This window comes from Ramularia collo-cygni (assembly GCF_900074925.1).
Source record: "Ramularia collo-cygni strain URUG2 genome assembly, contig: RCC_scaffold03, whole genome shotgun sequence".
Classification (NCBI taxonomy): Eukaryota; Fungi; Ascomycota; class Dothideomycetes; order Mycosphaerellales; family Mycosphaerellaceae; genus Ramularia; species Ramularia collo-cygni.
In genome coordinates, this window is record NW_019716257.1 from 1,036,688 (window position 1) to 1,056,913 (window position 20,226).

General features: G+C 52.5%; 8 protein-coding genes; 5 read left to right on the forward strand and 3 right to left on the reverse strand.

Moving 5' to 3' along the window:
• Positions 1-1,388: 1,388 nt before the first annotated feature.
• Positions 1,389-2,480, forward strand: RCC_02757 (related to dienelactone hydrolase family protein; the record flags this gene model as incomplete). XM_023768048.1 has 5 exons in its annotated part: positions 1,389-1,622; positions 1,697-1,704; positions 1,771-1,974; positions 2,033-2,330; positions 2,379-2,480. The coding sequence occupies 5 exons, from the start codon at positions 1,389-1,391 to the stop codon at positions 2,478-2,480; spliced, it is 846 nt and encodes a 281-aa protein (XP_023623816.1).
• Positions 2,481-3,965: 1,485 nt separating this feature from the next.
• Positions 3,966-6,461, forward strand: RCC_02758 (related to HCS1-DNA helicase A; the record flags this gene model as incomplete). XM_023768049.1 has 6 exons in its annotated part: positions 3,966-4,396; positions 4,455-4,964; positions 5,075-5,291; positions 5,407-6,196; positions 6,252-6,312; positions 6,368-6,461. The coding sequence occupies 6 exons, from the start codon at positions 3,966-3,968 to the stop codon at positions 6,459-6,461; spliced, it is 2,103 nt and encodes a 700-aa protein (XP_023623817.1).
• A 1,288-nt stretch (positions 6,462-7,749) lies between these two features.
• RCC_02759 (uncharacterized protein) lies at positions 7,750-9,572 on the forward strand (the record flags this gene model as incomplete). XM_023768050.1 has 2 exons in its annotated part: positions 7,750-9,508; positions 9,559-9,572. 2 exons carry the CDS (start codon positions 7,750-7,752, stop codon positions 9,570-9,572), a joined length of 1,773 nt encoding a protein of 590 aa, XP_023623818.1.
• A 467-nt stretch (positions 9,573-10,039) lies between these two features.
• Positions 10,040-11,487, reverse strand: RCC_02760 (probable RVS167 protein; the record flags this gene model as incomplete). XM_023768051.1 has 3 exons in its annotated part: positions 10,040-10,065; positions 10,136-11,369; positions 11,452-11,487. The coding sequence occupies 3 exons, from the start codon at positions 11,485-11,487 to the stop codon at positions 10,040-10,042; spliced, it is 1,296 nt and encodes a 431-aa protein (XP_023623819.1).
• An 804-nt stretch (positions 11,488-12,291) lies between these two features.
• On the forward strand, positions 12,292-14,019 carry RCC_02761 (probable cysteine desulfurase, mitochondrial precursor; the record flags this gene model as incomplete). XM_023768052.1 has 2 exons in its annotated part: positions 12,292-13,392; positions 13,597-14,019. 2 exons carry the CDS (start codon positions 12,292-12,294, stop codon positions 14,017-14,019), a joined length of 1,524 nt encoding a protein of 507 aa, XP_023623820.1.
• A 542-nt stretch (positions 14,020-14,561) lies between these two features.
• RCC_02762 (uncharacterized protein) lies at positions 14,562-16,289 on the reverse strand (the record flags this gene model as incomplete). XM_023768053.1 has 2 exons in its annotated part: positions 14,562-16,161; positions 16,219-16,289. The coding sequence occupies 2 exons, from the start codon at positions 16,287-16,289 to the stop codon at positions 14,562-14,564; spliced, it is 1,671 nt and encodes a 556-aa protein (XP_023623821.1).
• A 1,216-nt stretch (positions 16,290-17,505) lies between these two features.
• RCC_02763 (related to dithiol-disulfide isomerase involved in polyketide biosynthesis) lies at positions 17,506-18,243 on the forward strand (the record flags this gene model as incomplete). XM_023768054.1 has 2 exons in its annotated part: positions 17,506-17,736; positions 17,815-18,243. 2 exons carry the CDS (start codon positions 17,506-17,508, stop codon positions 18,241-18,243), a joined length of 660 nt encoding a protein of 219 aa, XP_023623822.1.
• Positions 18,244-18,338: 95 nt separating this feature from the next.
• On the reverse strand, positions 18,339-20,009 carry RCC_02764 (related to tumor susceptibility gene 101 protein; the record flags this gene model as incomplete). Its single annotated transcript, XM_023768055.1, has 1 exon — positions 18,339-20,009. One exon carries the CDS (start codon positions 20,007-20,009, stop codon positions 18,339-18,341), a length of 1,671 nt encoding a protein of 556 aa, XP_023623823.1.
• Positions 20,010-20,226: the final 217 nt, after the last annotated feature.

Consider the following 20,226-nt stretch of genomic DNA (forward strand, 5'->3'; position numbering starts at 1 on the left):
TGTTAAGCATTTCCCACTAAACAAAGGTCGGGAATGATGAAGCGCGGCGTTCTAGGATGTGGAGTGGGTGATCAGTCTTCCGGAAGCACGAGGTGGTGTTGATCAATGACTTCAATCACAGATGAAAAGAACCACGGGCGTGTCTTGTGCTGCTGACAGGGGAATGATTATGTAAACGATCTCGACTTTGATCAAGCAATGCCACGTCGGCAAAAGTCAACAAGACATCGACTTTGGTCGATTCTGGTTCCTTCCACAACGAAGTAAGGTACAGCCCCAAAACTTCCAGGTTCGCAGCACCCTCACCAATCGCAGGCCTCGGCAAGAATTTCTGCCAGTGCCTCCAGTTTCAATTGATCTTCCTCGTCAAATCCGTTCTCCACAGCACAATCAATATCGATAATAGCCACCGTCTGACAGTCCACATTATTAGCAACGGCAATTTTTCAACAACAACGCTTTCGTAAATCTCACCCTTCCTCCTTTCACAATGGGCACCACAATCTCGCTCTTCGAATCGCCATCGCAAGCAATGTGTCCCGGAAACTTGTCAACATCAGGGACAAGGACAGTTTTCTTGCTCGCCGCTGCTGCGCCGCACACTCCCTTTCCGAATTTAATAAGTTGGCAGGCAACCTGAAGTATTATTGATAAGCATGCCTGGTTAAAACGACTTTTCGAAGATGTAAGGGGATGGATACCTTTCCTTGAAACGGCCCTAGTATCAACTGGCTTTCAACCTGTGAATCGGCAATGTAGAATCCTGCCCAGTTCACATGGTTGCTTGGTGCCGAAAGAGCATGATAGGCATGCCACAACAGAGAGGCTGCATTGGCAGTATTGCTGAGTTATACGATCAATAATTCGTCTTGCCAATGAATGGATCATGATCATAACTTGCCACACCTATTATTGCCGTCAGTCAGTTACTTTGCTCGATAGTGATGTGATTCGCGTGAAATGTCAAAGCCTAACTTACCCAATTCCGCTGGCCGTCGAAAAGTGCCTTTGCTTGGTCCAAAACTTGCTGATAGGCCTCCGTTTTGGTGACACTGTCCTTGAAATTCGCAGAATCGGCATGCACCTTGTAGAAAGAAATCAGACGTGTTCTTTGAAAGAGTCAAAAAAAGAGACGGGATGCAACAATTCACCATCTTGCCAGCCGTGTCGTGTTTCTCACAATTATTCGCACATAGAGGAAATCGCGAATTGCTTATGATGCATTGGATTGAAGAACCTTGCGAACTGGACTCGACTCGGCTTACGAGCCGAAGGGCGGGATCGACACGGACATGTCTCCGGTCAGCACATGTTTTACCGAGACGGCCGACAATCACCATCAGGCTGAGACTAAGTAATATATCGACAATACCTTTCGTCATATTTAAATGGCTCTCAAACAATGCTGTGCCACGGGCTCGCTGCATACAGGAATTCCAACTGGTCGTATTGAGAAGGTCCACGGCCTCGATTGCTACATCTCGGATGCACCCACTGGCTCTCCAAAAGGCATCATCGTGATTATTGCAGATATATTTGGCTGGAMGCTGCCAAACGTTAGAATCCTCGCCGACAATTACGCGAAGCAAGCCCACGTACAAGTGTATGTGCCTGAATTTATGGTAGGTAATAGGTATTCGTAGATACATCTCCAACGTAGATGAAGACTGCTGACATCAACCCTTTTCTCGTGTAGAACGGTTTGTAACTCTTTCAGAAAGYCTTCCTACAGACGGCTAATGCGAAAGGATTAGGAACCGCACTGCCCAGCGAATCGTTGATTTCCTTGAAAGCTCTGAGCGCTTCGGGCTTTTGGAATCAGGTCTGGAAGATTGGACATGCTCTTTACGTTGCTCGTATTGCCACACCATTTCTGTATTATTGCCGAGCATCAGTGGCAGGACCTAAGATATACAACTGGCTCAAGGCGCTGAAAAAGAATGAGGCCAAGGACTTGCCAATCGGCACAGCAGGGTGCGTTTAATTCGGGATCCTTCAAGCTTCTGAAACATCCCCTAATCGCTGATCGTAGGTTCTGCTGGGGTGGCCTCTGGGTCACGAAGATCTGCAGTAATGAAGTGAAGGCGGATGATGGATCGCAACTGACGGTCTGCGGCTACGTTGCCCACCCTTCAATGCTCACGTATCCGAACGACATTGAAAAGATCGTTATTCCATACTCGTGTGCGGCTTCAGAGATCGACATGGCAATGTCAGCAGAACAGGCGAAGCAGACCGRGGAGATCCTGAAAGCAAAAACAGCCAAGACCAAAGATGATGGTGTCGAGCATGAGTTCGTCATGTATCAGGGAGTCCATCACGGCTTCGCAGTGAGTTGAAGCCAATGTCTGATATCTCCTCTCACTAACACTCAGTAGGTCAGAGCGGATGAAGATGATAAGCACGAGGCGGAGGCCGGTAAAAAGGCTGAGGCGCAGGCCGTTGCTTGGTTCACTCAATGGTTTGCCAAGTCGAAATGAGTGCTGTAATGGGTACGCTGGAGTTTTGCTTGGCTGAGACGTCGGCTTGGTGGCTGCTGATAATCGTGGTCTTTTCGGCGAAGAAACGTGAAATCTTGCTCTCGTAGTGTTCAGCCCCCTTTCCATCTTCGTTGCTGTGAAATGGCACAACACTCATCTCGCTCGCAAGAACTCTGCTTCGCCTCTGCTTCGCACCCTGGTCTAACCAAGAGACAACGAGAGGGATCCCTTGCCACTAGGTGCAGGCAAGTGTAAGGTAGTCGCGCGGCCAGGACAGAAAGATCGAGTGGTATGTATGTTCAGTGGCATCATTTCGTTCTCCACACGATCCGCCGGCCTTTTGTGACGTTTAGGGACATGGGTTTCTTTCGAGTTGCACTGGCTCATGTCTCACTCCCGTCCAATCGTATCGCTTTAAGTGCTGCTAGCAGAGAAATATAACTCTCTGCGGTCGCGGTATCTTGCGAAACCCCCGAGAGTGTTTCAGATCTACCAAGCATCTTCAGAAGATGCTGTGCATTACTCTCTGCATATGATGGCATCCGGACTGTCGTAATCCACTTCCAACCAGCGTCCGCAGTCCACTTTCCGCCTCGAGAAGATCGAATGATCGATACGGCCAATAACCCCTGAGGAATCTGTCTGATCCAGAAGCTGAACTTTCTAACCAGAGAAAGATGGTCCCGATTGCATCGCAGCCACAAAACAGAATCGTTGACTTTGGGTCCTTCTACCGTGTGAAGTACGAAACTTGAAGTCTCGTAGTATGCTGGAAGCGCTTCTGCGCGGACTTGCTGACTGACACGAGTGATTGCTGGCTGACATGCCAGTTGAAAGTATTGCTCCTGTACTCGGTCCAATTTGTATGTCATCAGTTCTTCGGAGGCAGCGGTGAATTCCTTGACTCCCAGTCAGCAGAAGTACGAAGTGATCTAGTATCAAGGTAGATGTTCGTTGTACCCAAATGAGTAACCTTATTTCAGCGGGAAGGAACTGGAACACGCCCAAGTTCGCCATGATACTCGAGATCAGTACGGTCAGATCTAATAGAATATTGATGTTGCTAGAGTTCTCGTTGAATTTTGTATCACCGTGGAAAGAGGAAAGAAGGTGAGATTTTATGAAAATGGTCACGCTGTAAACAAGAAGGAGCGACTTCGGCACGGATAACAAAAATATCCGCTAAGTTAAGGTAGGTACGGAGTGAAGAAAGCAGRCCTTCCTGGAACAAGCCACAGCTCGATCCATTGAACGAACCCAGACTCTCACTTCATCGCTTTACCGTCCGGGATCATTGGATCACTTGGAAAGTAGCATCCGTCGTTCACTATTTGCGTCCGTCGCGAGCACCCGAAAGACATCCAGACCTTTGCTTGAGACCTGGGAAGTTGGCCTCCAACCTGGCCGTGACCCTTGAGCCTCTCATCTCCTTCTCAAGCCGACTGGGAGACGCTCATTTAACACCTTCATCATTATTCCTGGAAGATGCCGTCGACGGACATTGCCTCGTTCGCCGAGAAGCAGCTGAAGCTGCTCGACACGGAACTCCAAGCAGAACTCGAAGAGACTGCGCTTTTGACTTCGACGCATGCGCCTGTAAAGCTCGAGCGCGCGGGTCTGGCTGTGCTCAACCTGATAGTATCATCTCAGCGGACAGGCTTCGGGGGAAAGACGCTTCTCGAGCTCGAGCTAGACTCTGCTGTAGCCTCAGACGCAGGCGAACTCCCCGAGCATGGCCTCCGCGTAGGTGACATCTGCGCGGTCGCCGAGCAGCCCAAGGGCGCAGAGAGGAAGAAAGAGCGCGAAGGCATGGAAAAGAGAGGTGCCGAGGGRGTCGTCACGCGTGTCAGCAAGGCCGCGATAACCGTAGCATTGGACAAGGAAGATGTAGATGTCCCCAACGGCAAGCTGTGGCTGTACGTAGAAGTCCACGAACGGTAAGTCGATTTCACTTGGCTGATACAATGCGCGCAGCGTGAAGCTCGCCAGCGAGGTAACGTACAAACGCTTGAACCAAACCATGGGACGACTCCAGAAATTGCAGCCCTCGGAGCACAGCACGCTCACACAAGTTCTCTTTGGTCAATCATCACCCACCCCTATTTCCGATTCTGATCTGAAAGCGGATCTTGCGTGGTGTGATCCGACATTGAACGACAGCCAGAAGGATGCAATTCAATTTGCACTTGCCAGTCGTGAGGTAGCTCTACTACACGGCCCTCCTGGGACCGGTAAGACGCATACTCTGATTGAGCTCATTCTGCAGATGTTGAAGCTCAAACTGCGATTGCTTGTTTGTGGTCCAAGCAACATTAGTGTAGACAACATTGTAGAGCGTCTTGCGCCTCACAAGGTCAACATGGTTCGTCTGGGACATCCTGCCCGACTCCTTCCTAGCGTGCTCAGCCACAGTATGGAGGTTCTGTGTCGAACCAGCGACGCTGCTTCCATCGTGACAGACGTACGCAACGAGATGGACGCCAAGTAAGTCGGACCGCCGTACGTTGCAATTTCCAATTTCCATCAGATGAAGAGGACGAACAGCTACATTTCAGCTGCAAGCAACCAGAAGCACGCTAACCAGGAGACGTCAGACAAGCATCAATCCGCAAAACAAGGAATGGACGTGAGCGAAGAGTCATCTACGGTGAGCTGAAAGACCTTCGCAAAGAGTACCGACAGCGCGAAGGTCGTGTTGTAGGCGATCTGCTCCGTGGGAGCGAGGTTGTTCTGGCAACTCTGCATGGTTCCGGAGGATATCAAACGAAGAATCAAGAGTTTGACGTGGTCATAGTGGACGAAGCCAGTCAAGTAAGTTCCGCATGGTGAATGTTGCTCTGGGACAAGACTCCCCACAACCCAGCGGGATGCGGGAATGCACCGTCACTAGACAGCAGGGCTGGGATAAGCTGACAATCTGCCCTAGGCGCTCGAAGCACAATGCTGGATTCCTGTATTGAGCAGCGGTGCCTCCAAGCTCGTACTCGCTGGCGATCATCTGCAGCTACCGCCCACCATCAAGTCTCTCAACAGCAAGACCGCAAAAAAGGCTCCTACGAAAGTCGATCTGCCCAAGGACGGCGTCGCGTCGTTGAGTCTTGATGATAAGAAGATGCCAAAAGAGGCTGCGCTCTCGCTCGAGACGACTCTGTTTGATCGTCTGCTGTCTCTCCATGGGGACAAGCTCAAACGAATGCTAACAACCCAGTATCGCATGCACGAAACGATCATGCAATTTCCATCTCAAGCATTGTACGACGATAAGCTGGTAGCAGCAGATGCAGTCAAATTGAGACTGCTGAAGGATCTGCCTTACCCTGTCMAAGACACGGATGACACGAGGGAACCACTCGTCTTCTGGGACACTCAAGGGGGTGACTTTGGCGAGAAACTGGAAGAAGATGATGGCTCTGTCAAAGGAAAGTCGAGTCTTCTTGCCGAAAGCAAGGTCAACGAACTCGAGGCTTTGATTGTACGGGAGCATGTAGGGAGCCTGATTGATGCGGGAGTCAAGGCTGAGGATATTGCCATTATTACACCATACAATGGCCAAGTCGCTCTGCTATCGCAGATGCTGAAGGAGCGGTTTCCCGGAATCGAACTAGGGAGCGTGGATGGCTTCCAAGGCCGTGAAAAGGAGGCCGTGGTTGTCAGTCTGGTCCGCAGCAACCCGGAGCGGGAGGTTGGCTTCTTGGGAGAGAAGAGAAGATTGAATGGTATGACTCCCGGACCGATTCTCCCACCCATCTTACTTACACTGATCTCTTGTAGTGGCAATGACCCGCCCAAAGCGGCATCTCTGTGTCATTGCTGATTCAGAGACCATCAGCAAGTAAGTGTACGATCGTAATGCGAGCCAACAACGATACTGATCGATTTCAAATCAGAGGCTCCACATTCCTCAAGCAGTGGATGACATTTCTGGAAGAGAACGCYGACCTTCGATACCCTAATCTAGCCGAACTTTCGCATGGAGACTGACTAAGGTAGAGTGGATGAACGTAGTGTGGCGTTAGAGCTCGCATTGGAGGTTGCAATAAATCTATTTGGCATGACCAGGTGACGTCTAATATTCCAGCGACGCGTTACGCGAGAAGAGTTGTCGACGATTGGAGCTTAGATCTGCAGGACCATGACTCTGCTGCATGTATTGCATGGACTTTGTGCGTGTTAGGTTCTGCCGACACGTTAGAGCGTGAAGATGGTCGGTCTTATTATGCAAGGGCAGAAGCGAGGTGGTTGTGCAGTGATGCAGATGGGCGTGGGATGTTGCATTCAAATCTGCATCGCATCGTACAGTACGTTCATGGTCACCGTAGGGCATCTTGGCTCTTGTCGTGGCGTCGATAAGGTATCCGTCGTGGCACATGGCCACCCGCTTGCACGCACGAGGATTGACCGTTTTCAAGACTCTCAAACCTTCCAAGTACAGTACAGTACAAGTGTACAGTACATCAATACTCAGGAGGTGATCTTTTCCACACGCTTTGGAGTGTACCTCCTGAGGAGTCGCATGTATATAGGCAGACGCAAGCATGCGGGRTGATCCCTGAGTACCACTCCAGGACGGTGGGGATATCATCCCACGACATGCGCGCGCGCGCGCACTCCATCTCCACACCACATATCATAGCAGAAGGCTCGCTATCGAAGTCGGCGCTGCACCGCGAAATTACAGCCTGCAGAGACTAGCAATATCGGCTGGATTGGGGAGGGGATTTGCAGTGGAAGGCAGGAAGCCAGGAAGCCACGTCGCGTGCAGCGCTGGTCCATTTGAAACGAGTCGCGCGGGACGAAGATGCCGACGATGAGTGGCCGCGGAGGAAGGCGGTCTGGGCGGTGTGTCTCGACTTGTCGGACGCCAACGCTGCTGCGTGCAGAGGTACATGCAGGTACAAACGGCCGGCGCAGTGATCGACGCGAGGACCCAGTCGGATAGCGTTTGATCCCCTCCGGCACGACTGCAACAGCCACACCACTTTGCCCCATAAACCCCTCTGGTTTGGCTCTGGCTTGCTATATCCACCTGGCCAGAGGGCGATAGAGCCGCCTTTCCCTCGCTCCCTCCCTGCATCACATCTCACAGTCCCTTCCTATCTCCCTGACCTAGCTTCCTTCAAGTCCCTCGACCCGGGACTCGTTGACTCGTCGTTGCATCTTCGCTGCTCGCTCGCTCACAGTCTTTACCCTCATCGTTTGGCGTGCCGTATCGTGTGGTGTTTCGAGATACCGCCCCAGCCTGGATGGACCTGGCGCCCGAACACAGGCTATGGACGGCCGCGCGAGCCACGGCACTCGTTCATCAGCTGCGACTTCCCAGCGCAACCACAACCACAACCATAAGCAGCGGGCCAATGTCTCCATCCGTCGTGTGAATCACGGCCCAACCTTGTCCGCCGCCGGGGAGAGCTTCACAACCATGCGTGGGAGCGGAGATGGAGACGAGCATGGAGGTGGAGGAGGAGCAAAGAGCAGACGAGGCTCCCTCCGCAATGCCGTCAGAAAGATCTTTGGAAGGTCATCGAAGGAGAATAATGGAGTTCCGAACAGCCCACGGATATCCACGCCCGTGGTTCCTCCGATCACCAGACATTCACACCACAGGAGCGAGCCAGCTGCCTCTTTCCCAAGTCAGCCCCTCGTACCAGACATCCCCCTGCCATTTCTGCGGGATGAGATTATTACCCCCCAGACAGTCACTACCAGCCATATCAGAGCCAAGACCAGCTCYCCCTATGCCGTGTCGTTCCCCAAGAGCGTAATGTTGAAGCCAATGGACCTGGGCAATCCCTTCGTCCCTCACACTCAGATGAAGCGACGGAAGACCATGCCCAATAGCGGTGCTGCGTTGCGTGATGCAGCAGATGCAGCCGCCGCTGCCGCCGCCGTGCCCGTACCTGTGCCAGTGCCAACCGCCCAACCGGACAGTGTCCCGGAAACCCGTCAGGAGCGGCAGACCAGGCGTGCGTTGAGTCAGATTAAAAACGCCAGGAGAAAGTCACGAAGTACAGATGATCTTGTTGGCTGCGGAGTTGAGGTATCCTCTCCCAGGCAATTGAACAACGAGATGCGACAGTGGCGTGAGAGCTTCCAGCCAGATGTCTTCCGTGCCAGTGGCTTCACCACCAGAGCTGCTAGTCAGCATGATGATGCGACTCCAAGGCAGGAAGTCACCGAAGGTGATGAACATGGCAACACACCAATCGCATCCGCCACGGATACGYTTGAGTCAGCTAGAGGCTCGCTCAGCTCACGAAGTAGCCCCAAACCCGTTCCGGATCTTCCTGACGACAAGGAGCCTCTCCGCCCGGCATCTCCATTGGAACTGTCTCAAGATCTAGAGCAACGCGTGATGCGACTCGAGGCCGGATTGAACAGCTTCCAGCGATCACTGGAGCGTCTAACCGCTGATAGGAATCGGCGCACCATCGTTTTGCGGTCAGACATGGCAACCACGAGGTCCTCCAATGACATGCGCACTCCAAGCATGCTGGCAGATACCCTTGTTGGCTCCCTCTGGCCCTCGACATATGAATACGAGTACGGCAGAACTTTGCGACCTTCAACATCACTCTCCCCACCTCCTCTCATCCACTCCCGCCAGCAATTCGTGACGGATCATGACCCCGACGAGCCCCTGACACCGAGATCTGACAGCTACACCGACTCGGTGCGCTTCCCGACCCCTCCCCATTCCCGGTCTCCTGCTGGTCATGCGTTCCAACCGGTACCGGCATCCATGCCCCCTTCGATCGCTGATAGTTCTCATCAACAAAATACCTTCCACTCCGTCTACCAAATGCTCTCCGAGGAGCGAAGCGCACGACAGAAGTTGGAGCGACATCTCCATCGCCTCCAGCAGGAGATCTCGGCTTTACACGCACAAGTGAACGTGTCATCACAACATARCAAGCATGATCCGAACAGCAACATGTYTGTTGGATCTTCGGCGCGCCTGCAGCAGATGTTGCAAGAGACGGAAGAGGCGCATGCTCCGAAACATGCTTCGTTGAATTTATCTACCAGTGGTATGCCGCCTATAACCAGTCGCTTCAGTGGTTCTGAYAGCGAGGAACAGGATCGTGGGGATGATGAGCCGGAGACGCCTGGTGGGGCTTATTTAACTCCCCGAGAGGAGAGGAGTCACCAGAGTTTGGCGGGGACGCTGAATAATGCTGCGAGGAGGGATGATGCGGGCTACATGTTTTGATGGGAAAGACCAGAAAAGGAGGAAACTTGGAACGGGAAATGAGGAAACATGGGAATAATGAAGGAACATGGGTTTAATCGGGGTCATTTCTTTTTTCTTAATCTTGGTTCTGCGATACCCATTTCCTTGTGTTACCCTTCTGGGGTCTGAGTCAGATACTTGGGCGTTTTGGGGGTTCTTTGGGATGACTTTGGTAGATTGGAGTTATAGCTCACCGCTCGAGCTGCATATATGACATATCGGCATTGGAAAGTGGAAAAGGCAATGGGCATTCTATGAATGAACTCACATCTTCTTCGTTAAGACGTTCTTTCAGAGACTTTGATATTAACATTCATCCGAGTCGACGCTATGAACTCAGCTGCACGTAATTGCCTGGGATCATCAGTCAGCACAAAATGACCTTTCTCATCTCGGAACACGACCGCAAGAAAGGAATACTCACCAGGAAACTGGCCTTGCCTGCCACCAATCTTCCCAATCCACCACTCATTAACATTATCCGTCCGACTCACAATCTCAATCCTCTCGCCGGCGGAGAAGCTCAAATCTCCCTCTGCCTGGGCCTCGTAATCATACRGCGCCGTCACGGTTTCCACTCCYGGCATGACGCTCAGTCTTGAAGGTTTGGGTTTCGGAGGGGGAGGTGCGGCTTTGGATTTTGCGGCGGAGGTCCAATTGCTTCCTGTGCTGTTGGCTCGTCCGAGATCCGATTCTGCGGTTAGACCGGTGGAGTAAGCGGGAGGTGGGTGATCGGAGCTGAATCTTCGAGCGGGCGAGGTGTCGCCGGCCGTTCCGTTTTCTATTGCGAGTCTACCACCAGGCTTGCCGTTCTCGAGGGCGAGTTTGCTTCCATATTTGAGAGGTTTCCGTGGGCCGCCTGTTGTTTTGAACTTTGTGATTGCGAGACCCTCGACTTGCTGTTGGATGTCTCCACGTTTTTCTTGGAAAGCATCCTCAATATCGAGGGTGAGATTGAAGTATCCAATGTCGATGCTCTGCATCTTCTCGTGCAGGGTGTAGAAGACGTTGAGTTGCATGTAGTAGAAGGACTGGAAGAGGGGCAGAATGAACTCCCTCTCCAGGCGGAACAGCTCGGGCAGCTCTTCCTTGATGAGGTTGTTGAAGTATTCGTATTCCTGTGTTGCGACTTCGACACTGTTCTCCGCCTTGTAGAGGGCCTTTTCATCCTTGAGCGACTTTTCCTTCTTGTCCATGAGGGCCTTGAGGGTGGCATTGTGTCGGTCGTAGTCGAGTTGCTTGTGGTCTCGCTTGAGACAGGCCTTGCGCACGACCTTGATGATTTCGGAGAGCTCGTCGGCGGGCTTGACGATGCGACTCTCAATCATGTCGAGCTCGGGAGCCAGACTGGCCTTGAGATCGTGGACTATGGCCTCGTATTCCTCGCACGCTCTGATGCCCTCGGGATTGCCGTCAATCACGTACGAGTCCGGATCGCTGGCTCGGCCGGAAATGGGCTTGTAGATTTCGGCGCAGGCCTTTGCGAAACCAATCTGGTGGTCGAGCATGCCGTTGATGGCGTGGAAGTACTTTTCGCTCTCGTCGTGCAACTTCTTGGTCTCGCGCTCCAAATCGGCAAAACGGCGCTCGGCATCGATGTAGACGGCATCCTTTGTGATTTCGCCCATGTTGAATTTTTGTTTAAACGTTTGCGGCGCCTGTCCTGTCAGTCAGCGCGTTTCCCGGGGTCGGAGTGGCTTGTATGTTGTGCATCTTGTGGTGCATCTTGCTTGTGCATACCCGCGTCACCGTCTTCTGAAAGCCCTTCCAACTCATCTTGTCGGCGGTATGGGGAGGTTGTTGTTGGAGGATGTTTTTTGCTGTCTGTCGGTCCGTCGGTGGAGGAGGATGAGGAGGACGGGAGGTTTGGTGGTGGGTGGTGGTGGAAGTGGCAGCAGTCGTGGCTCAGCGCTGGCGCACGTCGGTCTCTTGGCCCAGTACAGTTACAGTTACAGTGTCTTAGGCAGACGATCGATCCAACAATCCTTCAATCAATCAGTCAATCCAAGCACATGACTTGGGAACGAACATGTATCCACTCGATTTCCCACTTTCCGGCTTCCGTGTACAGCCGGGATGATAGGTATGGAGGGAAAATGCAGTCGACATGGACAAAGGAAGCACATGTCCGTCTTGGCATCGCATCGCATCGCATCGCATCTTCAGGCAATCGCGGGCAGAGACACATCGACGTCACCGAGCGAGACGACTGGAGGGGAATTGGATGATCCTGGCGTGGCCTGGTCTGTCTCTACCTAATTCACTTGGAAAAGCATTGTCTAACAGTCAGAGTAATGGATCTAGCAGGTAGGGCCCTATCAACATCTCCCACTTCCCATTGCCTGCCTGCCTGCCGTGCCACCGTTGGACTCCATGCATTGAATTCTGGCGTTCCGTTGCCGCTTTCCATTGTCTGTCAGTCCCGCTCGGGATTTGGCAAGTTTGGCAAGGGTCCAGTCCAGTTCAGTTCCAATCCAAGTTAGCTCCCTCGATAATCTTCCCAGCGCCACATCAGCATATGATCCATACCTACCCTACCTTACCTGCCTACCTCACCTTCTCACAACATCCCCAACCATCATGTCACATCTCGCACCCAACGCAGCCCGCCAGGCGCTGCGACAGTGCGCTCGTCGCGTATCGACATCGACATCACGAAGCACATCCCATCTCCTCCCACGAGCTAGCATCGCCCGGCGAAGTTATGTTTCCGAGTCGAATCCCCAACAAGCCAGCGTGGAGAGCAGCATTCGCGCCGACCAAAAGTCCTTCCTCGCCGACACGGGCATCAAACCCCGCGATGCCACCCTCGGCGCATCAGGCATGTCGGGCGATGTGGCGATGAGTCCTGCCGCCGGTATTCTCAAGCAAGCAAGCGTCATGGATGAAGGCAGCCGGCCCATCTACCTCGACATGCAGGCCACCACCCCCACCGATCCGCGGGTTCTCGACGCAATGCTGCCCTTCTTCACCGGCCTGTATGGAAACCCGCATTCAAGAACCCACGCCTACGGATGGGAGACGGATAGCGCCGTCGAGCAGGCCCGAGCACATATCGCCGACTTGATTGGCGCCGACCCCAAGGAAATCATCTTCACCAGCGGCGCCACGGAGAGCAACAACATGAGCGTCAAGGGTGTCGCTCGTTTCTTCAAAAAGGGTGGCAAGAAGAAGCACATCATCACCTGTCAGACGGAGCACAAGTGTGTCTTGGACAGCTGTCGCCACTTGCAAGAGGAGGGCTTCGACGTCACATATCTTCCCGTGCAAAACAATGGATTGATTGACATGGCCGAGCTGGAAAAGGCAATGCGACCTGAAACCTGCTTGGTGTCCATCATGACGGTCAACAATGAAGTCGGTGTCGTCCAGCCCATGGAAGAGATTGGCAAGCTGTGTCGAAGCAAGAAGATTTACTTCCACACCGACGCCGCCCAGGCTGTCGGCAAGATCCCTCTCGATGTCAACAAGATGAACATTGACCTCATGTCCATCTCCGGACACAAAATCTACGGACCCAAGGGCATTGGAGCGTGTTATGTACGAAGACGCCCGCGTGTCCGTCTCGAGCCCATCATCTCTGGAGGTGGTCAAGAGAGAGGTCTACGATCGGGGACCCTTGCACCTCCCCTTATCATTGGGTTTGGTGAAGCCGCCCGGATATGCAAGGAAGAAATGGAGGTAAGCTTTACACGATCGATCCTCACCCTCCCACGCAAACCTTCACAACGTGATTATCCGCTCAAACATGCATGGCTTTCTGAGCGCGCCTTGACCGGTGCATCACAATGCTGATACACAGCAACCTTTATGACTGTTCTTTCCTCATGATTTGCAACAAACGTACGACCTTGCATTGTTCAGCAACTAATCGTCTCATCACAGTACGACACAAAGCGCATCTCCGCCCTTTCCAAACGCCTCAGTGAAGGTCTCCTGGCAATGGAACATACATCWCTCAACGGTGATGCAGTACGCCACTACCCTGGCTGTGTCAACGTATCATTCGCCTACGTTGAAGGAGAGTCCCTTCTCATGGCTCTCAAAGACATTGCCTTGTCTTCAGGCTCAGCCTGCACATCCGCCTCATTAGAGCCCTCATATGTGCTCCGAGCACTGGGTAACTCGGACGAATCCGCCCACAGCTCCATCCGCTTCGGAATTGGTCGCTTCACCACCGATGCCGAGATTGATTACGTTCTGGATGCGGTCAAAAACCGTGTCACTTTCCTGAGAGAGCTGAGWCCTCTGTGGGAGTTGGTGCAGGAGGGTGTTGATCTCAACACCATTGAGTGGTCGCAGCATTAAATCATTAACTCATTGATGCAGGAGGCGATGACCTCCGGGGAGTATGAAAGTGAAAGAGAGGGTTTGACGGCTAAAGGGAAAACTTCTGTACAGTTTGTAACACATATCACGGCCTTTCTTCTCGGTGCATATTGGAGACTGAGGAAATGAAAGTGTCAGTCGACTTTCGATTCAATCCACGTTTATGGAACATTAAACTTGATGGTGATTGTAGGTAAGTGAGTGGCATATGAGTCCTTTGAATTACTGCTCCCCACGCAATCTACCCCAAAGGAAGACCCAACGATTAAGCACCATACAAAAGTGATGAGATGTGGAGAATTTGTAGCTGTCCAGAGCCTCTCATTCCTTCTGACCAAAAGCAGAACACATTCTATATTTTACATAAAAAGTCGAGCGGGTATAATATCAACCAACGCCCATCCAAATCCCTCAATCTCAAAACAAAAGAAAATAAAAAAGTAATAAAACAATTTCCCCAACCAAGAAAAGAACTCCTCCGCAAAGCCCGTTTGCGAAACACCCTCCTATATCCTCATGCCTCAAAGCGCCATGGCAGCAATCCCACACAAGAACCCCACAAGCGCCACCACCTCGCCAGAAACCCTGAGACCCGCCGCCGCTCCGCCCTGATGATCGAATCCATCTCCCTGACTAAACTGACTGTTGGGTTCCGGAGTGCCCGTCGCTCCGGCCGGAAGAGTGGCGATGTAGCTATACTCCTTGCTACTAGTTGCCTTTGGAGTATGCATTGCGGGTGTCGTCTGGTTCCATCCGCCGATGCTGATGCTGCTGCTGATGCTGGCGGCGTCACTGCACGGTAGGGTCGTGAGGGTTGGGATGGGAGGTAGAGATGCGCCTTCCGTGGTTTGCCAGAGGGGCACTTCGTTCGGCGTGCTTCCTGTGGGGAGAGTGATGGTGGAGGAACCGAAGATCATGGTGCCGTTGCCGCAGTCGGAGAAGATGGTGTGGTAGTTTGTTTTGGTGCCTACGGTGACGGTCGTGACGTAGGCCGGGAGAGTTGCGGTGGGGAGGAGGGAGAAATCCGAGGGGGTGGGATATGTGTATGCCACACCGGGTCCTGAGGGGGAAGGGGAGGCGAAGGTGTGGGTTGGAAGTGTCATGGGGATGGTGCTGGATGCAATCATGTCGGTTGTGGGGAGCGGGAGGGATGATGGTGGGGGTTGCATAAAGGAGCCGAGGATGTGAGAGAGGAAGGGCGCGATGCTGTACGCTGTTGTTGGAGTGGCGTTGGCCGCGGTTGGTGGAGTGGAGAGTGCAGGTGGGGATGGCATGACTGGTGGTGCTGGTGGGGCCTCGACGCTCGATACGGCGGGTGGTGCCATTTCTGGCGATGATATGGCAGGTGGTGACATCTCAGGAGGTGACATGACAGGCGGAGCAGCAGGAGTAGGAGTTGGAGTCTCCAAAATTGGTGGTGGCATTGATGGTGCAGAAGGCATTTGAATAAGAGGCTTGGTGAAAACTTCCGGGGCCGGCTCGGAAGATGCTTGAATGAACGGTTTCGTGTAGACGTCAGGAGTCGGTGCTGCCGATGCCTCTGTTGGCATCATCATTGGTGGGATGGATGGCGGCATTGCGATTGAGGGGGGCGCCGATGAAGTCTCGACCTCCAGAGGTGCCTCAGAAGTGTAAGATGGAGGCGTTGGTAGCATCATGGGTGGGAACATCGGCGGGACGGGACCTTTGTATGAAAAGGACGACTCGATACCCTCTGGCATTGAATCCATCGGTGCGGTCGGGTCTGTTGGCTCCATTGGCCCTTGCGGCGCGAAAGCTTCTGCTTGAGGTGCTCCGGGAAATGGATACGATGGAGGTTGTTGGTCTGATGTTGATGCTTCGGGGGGAGTGCAGGCTCCTGGGACGGGGTATGAGCTGCCGCCGTTCGATGGATAGACCACGCAGTTCTTGGTGCATGCGGCATCACCAGCAATGGGCGAGGACTGATAGCAGGAGGCATCGATTGATCCGAGTGGTGGTTGACCAGCTGTCTGTGCGCCACAGTCGACTGCTGGCTCTGGAACACCGGCAACGCAGGAGAGCAGAGTGCTCAATCCATCGCCAACACAGAAGTCGCCGTCTGGGCCGGGACACAACAGGTTGMTGTCTGGGAAGATGGCGCTGCGAAGGAGATTAATGAGGTGTTACTTTACGATGAGCATCTTGATAGAGACTCACAATGGGGTGGGAGTGGCAGCAGATAACGATGCTCCGGCGGCTGCCAAGAACACGGCTGATGTTGCCTTCATGTTGGCTCTTTGTCTATGGATAGACGGTGGTTGATCAAGACGAGAGCTGTTGGAAGCTGGAGCAAGTTGCAGCTGCCTGTTAGTATCCGGGATAAATGTAAGAAAGAGTGATGAATAGAGATGCCTTGACCCAACAAGCGGCTCGACATGATATAGAAAATGGTGAATACAGCCGCAGCCACCTACCTTACCTCCCCAGCCAGGATGTTGGGGGAGGAGGAGGCTGCCAACGATGTGTATTGCCTGTCCAGCCTCTGCGTAAGAATTTCTCAGCCGTCGTTGGCAAGCTGCGTGTCGAAGTTTGGTACTCCAACGGCCTCGACCGACCACATTGCTTGGTGGGTGGGTTGTTCCAGATGCATTTGCTAACCGGCTGCCAGTACCTGCAGGAGACTATGATTGAAAATGTAGTCGTATAGGACAGATTGCCAAACTTGATGCTGCTGGTGTGGCCGTTCAAAAAATTATGTTATGCACCATCTCTTTGACGGCGGGCTGAGTAAACATTCAACGTCCACAACGGCTTGCAGCTTGGACACAAGGGAATGTTACTCCTATTATTGACTTGCTGTCATTGTTTTTCGAAGTGGACGAGCTCATTGACGCGTCATTTCTTCGTTCAAGCTGTGTCTTTTCTCGAGACTCCATGGCCAAGTCTTGCAATGTCTTTGATCGGCATCGTATCATTGATGAAGCCCGTTCTACTATGGTCCGAAAGTGAGACAATAGCCGTTGGTACCTGGAAGCCATGGAGACAACGGTCAAGGATCTTGGAAGACCTGTGTCACTTGTTGCGTTTGCCGCGAGCATGTCCTGCAATGGTCAGGAGAGAAGCATCAGGGGAAGCATGCATGGAAGAAGACACTGAGGGCTCGTCGACATGATCCGAGTATTTCATTTGTCCGAATAGTCGTCTGGCATCTTCCCCTTGAGGGGTATGTATTGATGGCAGTACAACGTTGTATGAAGTCAAAGGATGGGAAAGGCGGGTCAACGGACCGCAATTCAGGGCGTTCCAGATCTTCGCGTCCAGCGTGCCGTGTTAGCGGAGGAGCTTACTGACGAGTGAGGGGTGTAGCGAGGAGGGGTGTACGATGATGTAACGGTATAGCACTTTGTTCTCGAAACAACAACACCAAAGCAGGAACGACCAAGACATCCCTTCAAGAAATTGGCCAAATTTCTAATACATCTATCCCTATATTACCTGTCCACCATGCCATACGACTCCACAATCGAATTCACAATAGATACAATCTGTCCTTGGACCTACCTAGCAAAACGGCGTCTCGAAAAAGCCCTCGCCCAACTCCCCTCAGACAGTCCTGTAAATTTCACAATCAAATACAAACCATATCAACTCTACCCTGAAGCCTCTCCGGAAGGGGAAGATAAGTATGCCTGGTATAAGAAAAGTCGCTATGGTGATTCGGCGGAGAAGATGAAAGTCTACGAGACTCTTGCAAGTCCCACCGATCCATTTTGATGGCTCTCTGTATAACAACACAAGCTGATTAATGTGCAGATGACCGCCTACGGGATTGGAGAGGGAATCGACTATAAATTCACGGGAACAGTAGCCAATACCCTCCAGGCTCACCGTGTAATTCAACATTTCCAGGAAACAAAAGGTCCGGAGACAAGTGATAAGATCGTGACCAGTCTGTATAGACAGTATTTCGAGGAAGAGCAACATCCGAGCTCCCACGCCACACTCTTGAAAGCTACCACTGAAGCCGGAATTTCCGAAGGTGAAGCTAAAAAAGTAGTGGAAGATGAAGATGAGGGATTGATGGAGACGAAAATGTTGATACGAGAGCAGGCGGGGAATGCGATTGATAGCGTACCGTATATCGTGATTGAAGGGAAGAGGAGGGATGTTACGCTTCAAGGTTGTCGAGATGTTGCGGAGTATGTGAAGAGTTTGCAGCAGGTAATCAAGGAGAGCTCTTGATTGAGGTGGTGCTGTGCTGTTGGATTGCCGTTGTCTCGTATAATTTCATCGCTCATTATGGAGTCGGTCGGAATGATTCTGCTGGGATTGGTTCATCATCTACCTCGAGTCYCCAGACCCATACCCTGAGCACACTTCCTCGCCAGAGCCATTTTCAAGAAGCACTCGCGACCTAGTCCACGCATTTGGCGTACAAAGTCATTCCCGCYGACTCTGCCTCGATCAACGCCTTTTTGTAGAACGTACATGGCTTCGCGACATGCTGCTTCCTCTGCACATAATGTCCACAGCTGATTGGCAACCATAGTGGGAGCTATGAGCACTTCATCTATGGGGGGTTGCTTTTTGGATTTCGCTGTTGAAATTGTACGGTCGCACTCTTGAATGCTGCGGTGCAGAATAGCTTCGTTGCTTGCGAGCGCTTGTTCCAATTGCTCAAGTTGGCGGATTTCACCTTGGAGTCTTTCCTGAGCAGCGTGCATTGCGTTCTGCTGAGCTTGCAGAGGGGCAAGTGCGGAGAGATTCTGGTTCACTTTCTGTTGGGCTTGTTGCACGAGAGAAGAAGATAGAGCGTGCAAGAGGTGCTCCTTCTCCGGATTTGGCGGAATTGGAGGTGCTTCGGCTGCTGATCCTGGGGATAGAGTGGGAAGGGCTACATCGAATGGATCGGATAGTAGGTCGGGCGCTGGTTGCTTGCTATGTGGCTGTTGGGGTTGTTGCGCGAAATGCTGAGGCGCTTGTTGATTCTGATACGGCATTTGAGGTGCGACCTGCTGAGGATTTCTTGACAACGGTGAGGGCTGCCATGATTGCGATGGGAGATGCGGTGGTTGGGGTTGTTGATGGAGGTAAGTTGGCCCAGTTTGCTGCGAGTATCCATTGATGGGCGACACAGGAGATACAGGACTTGCTTCCTGATGTGTGCTGTAGTTATGGCGGTGAGGCATCGCGGGAAGATGTGGAGGTTCTTGTGGTCTTCCACTTTGATATCCAGACGGCGGTGCTCCTTGTGGGCGTGACGGGGTTCTATATCCTTCGGTAGGATGTGGAGGTTGTGATCGCCGCTGTGCTACTTCATGAGGCAACGGAGGCAACGGAGGCCCGTCACTTGCAACATTACGCGAAGGGCCAGGTGCAGTACCATCGCCGTGTTGCTTTGGTGGTAATGGAGGCGGCGAGTTAACACCCATTTCAGGCATCCTGGAAGCACCAGCACTGGTAGAAGCATTCTGCTTTGGAGGGAGCGGCGGGATAGAGGGACCAGGTGCTCCTTGTTGTTGGTTCATCGGCGTCTGGATTTGCTGCTGCTGCTGCTGGGGTCTACTAATAACCGGAGGCTCCTTTGCAAAGACCTGCTGTACGAGATGCAGGAATGCGGGAATGCTAGCACGATCCCACATACTTGGCCAATCTCGCAGAAACGGATGGTAGACCCTCCCATCAACTCCAACATGTTGGCCAGGGCGGATCATCATGTCTTTGGCGGGAATTACATACACCATGGGTGCATGTTGAGGAAACTGGTGCGGAATGCATAGMTTGACGGGAAAGCGATACGTCGTTCCTCTCCAGTCGACAGGCAGAGTTCCAGCAAGAGTGATCAATAGTGCAGAGGCGCCGCTTTCAAAGGTGTACACTTCAGTGCGCGGAGCCAAAGACGGATGTGCAGCAAGCGTCTGGGCGAGGTCCGAGTATGTTCGCTGAGGGTCGTGGTACTCATGCAAGACACTGTATAGCCAGGAAAGCACCGAGTCCGGGACGGCCATGCTGTTCGTGAATCATAAAACGCAGTTCAGGCAGATCGTTTCATCGTAAAATCCCTCAGTCCTGAACGTTCACACATGCTGATAATGTCAATGTCAAGAAGATGGAGCAGCTGGGAATAATGATGAGCATCGGAGCAGAGTCCGTGGATGACTACTCCCGGCGGCACAGGGAACATTCACATGCACATTTGCTTTCCTGTAAACTTTACATCACCAG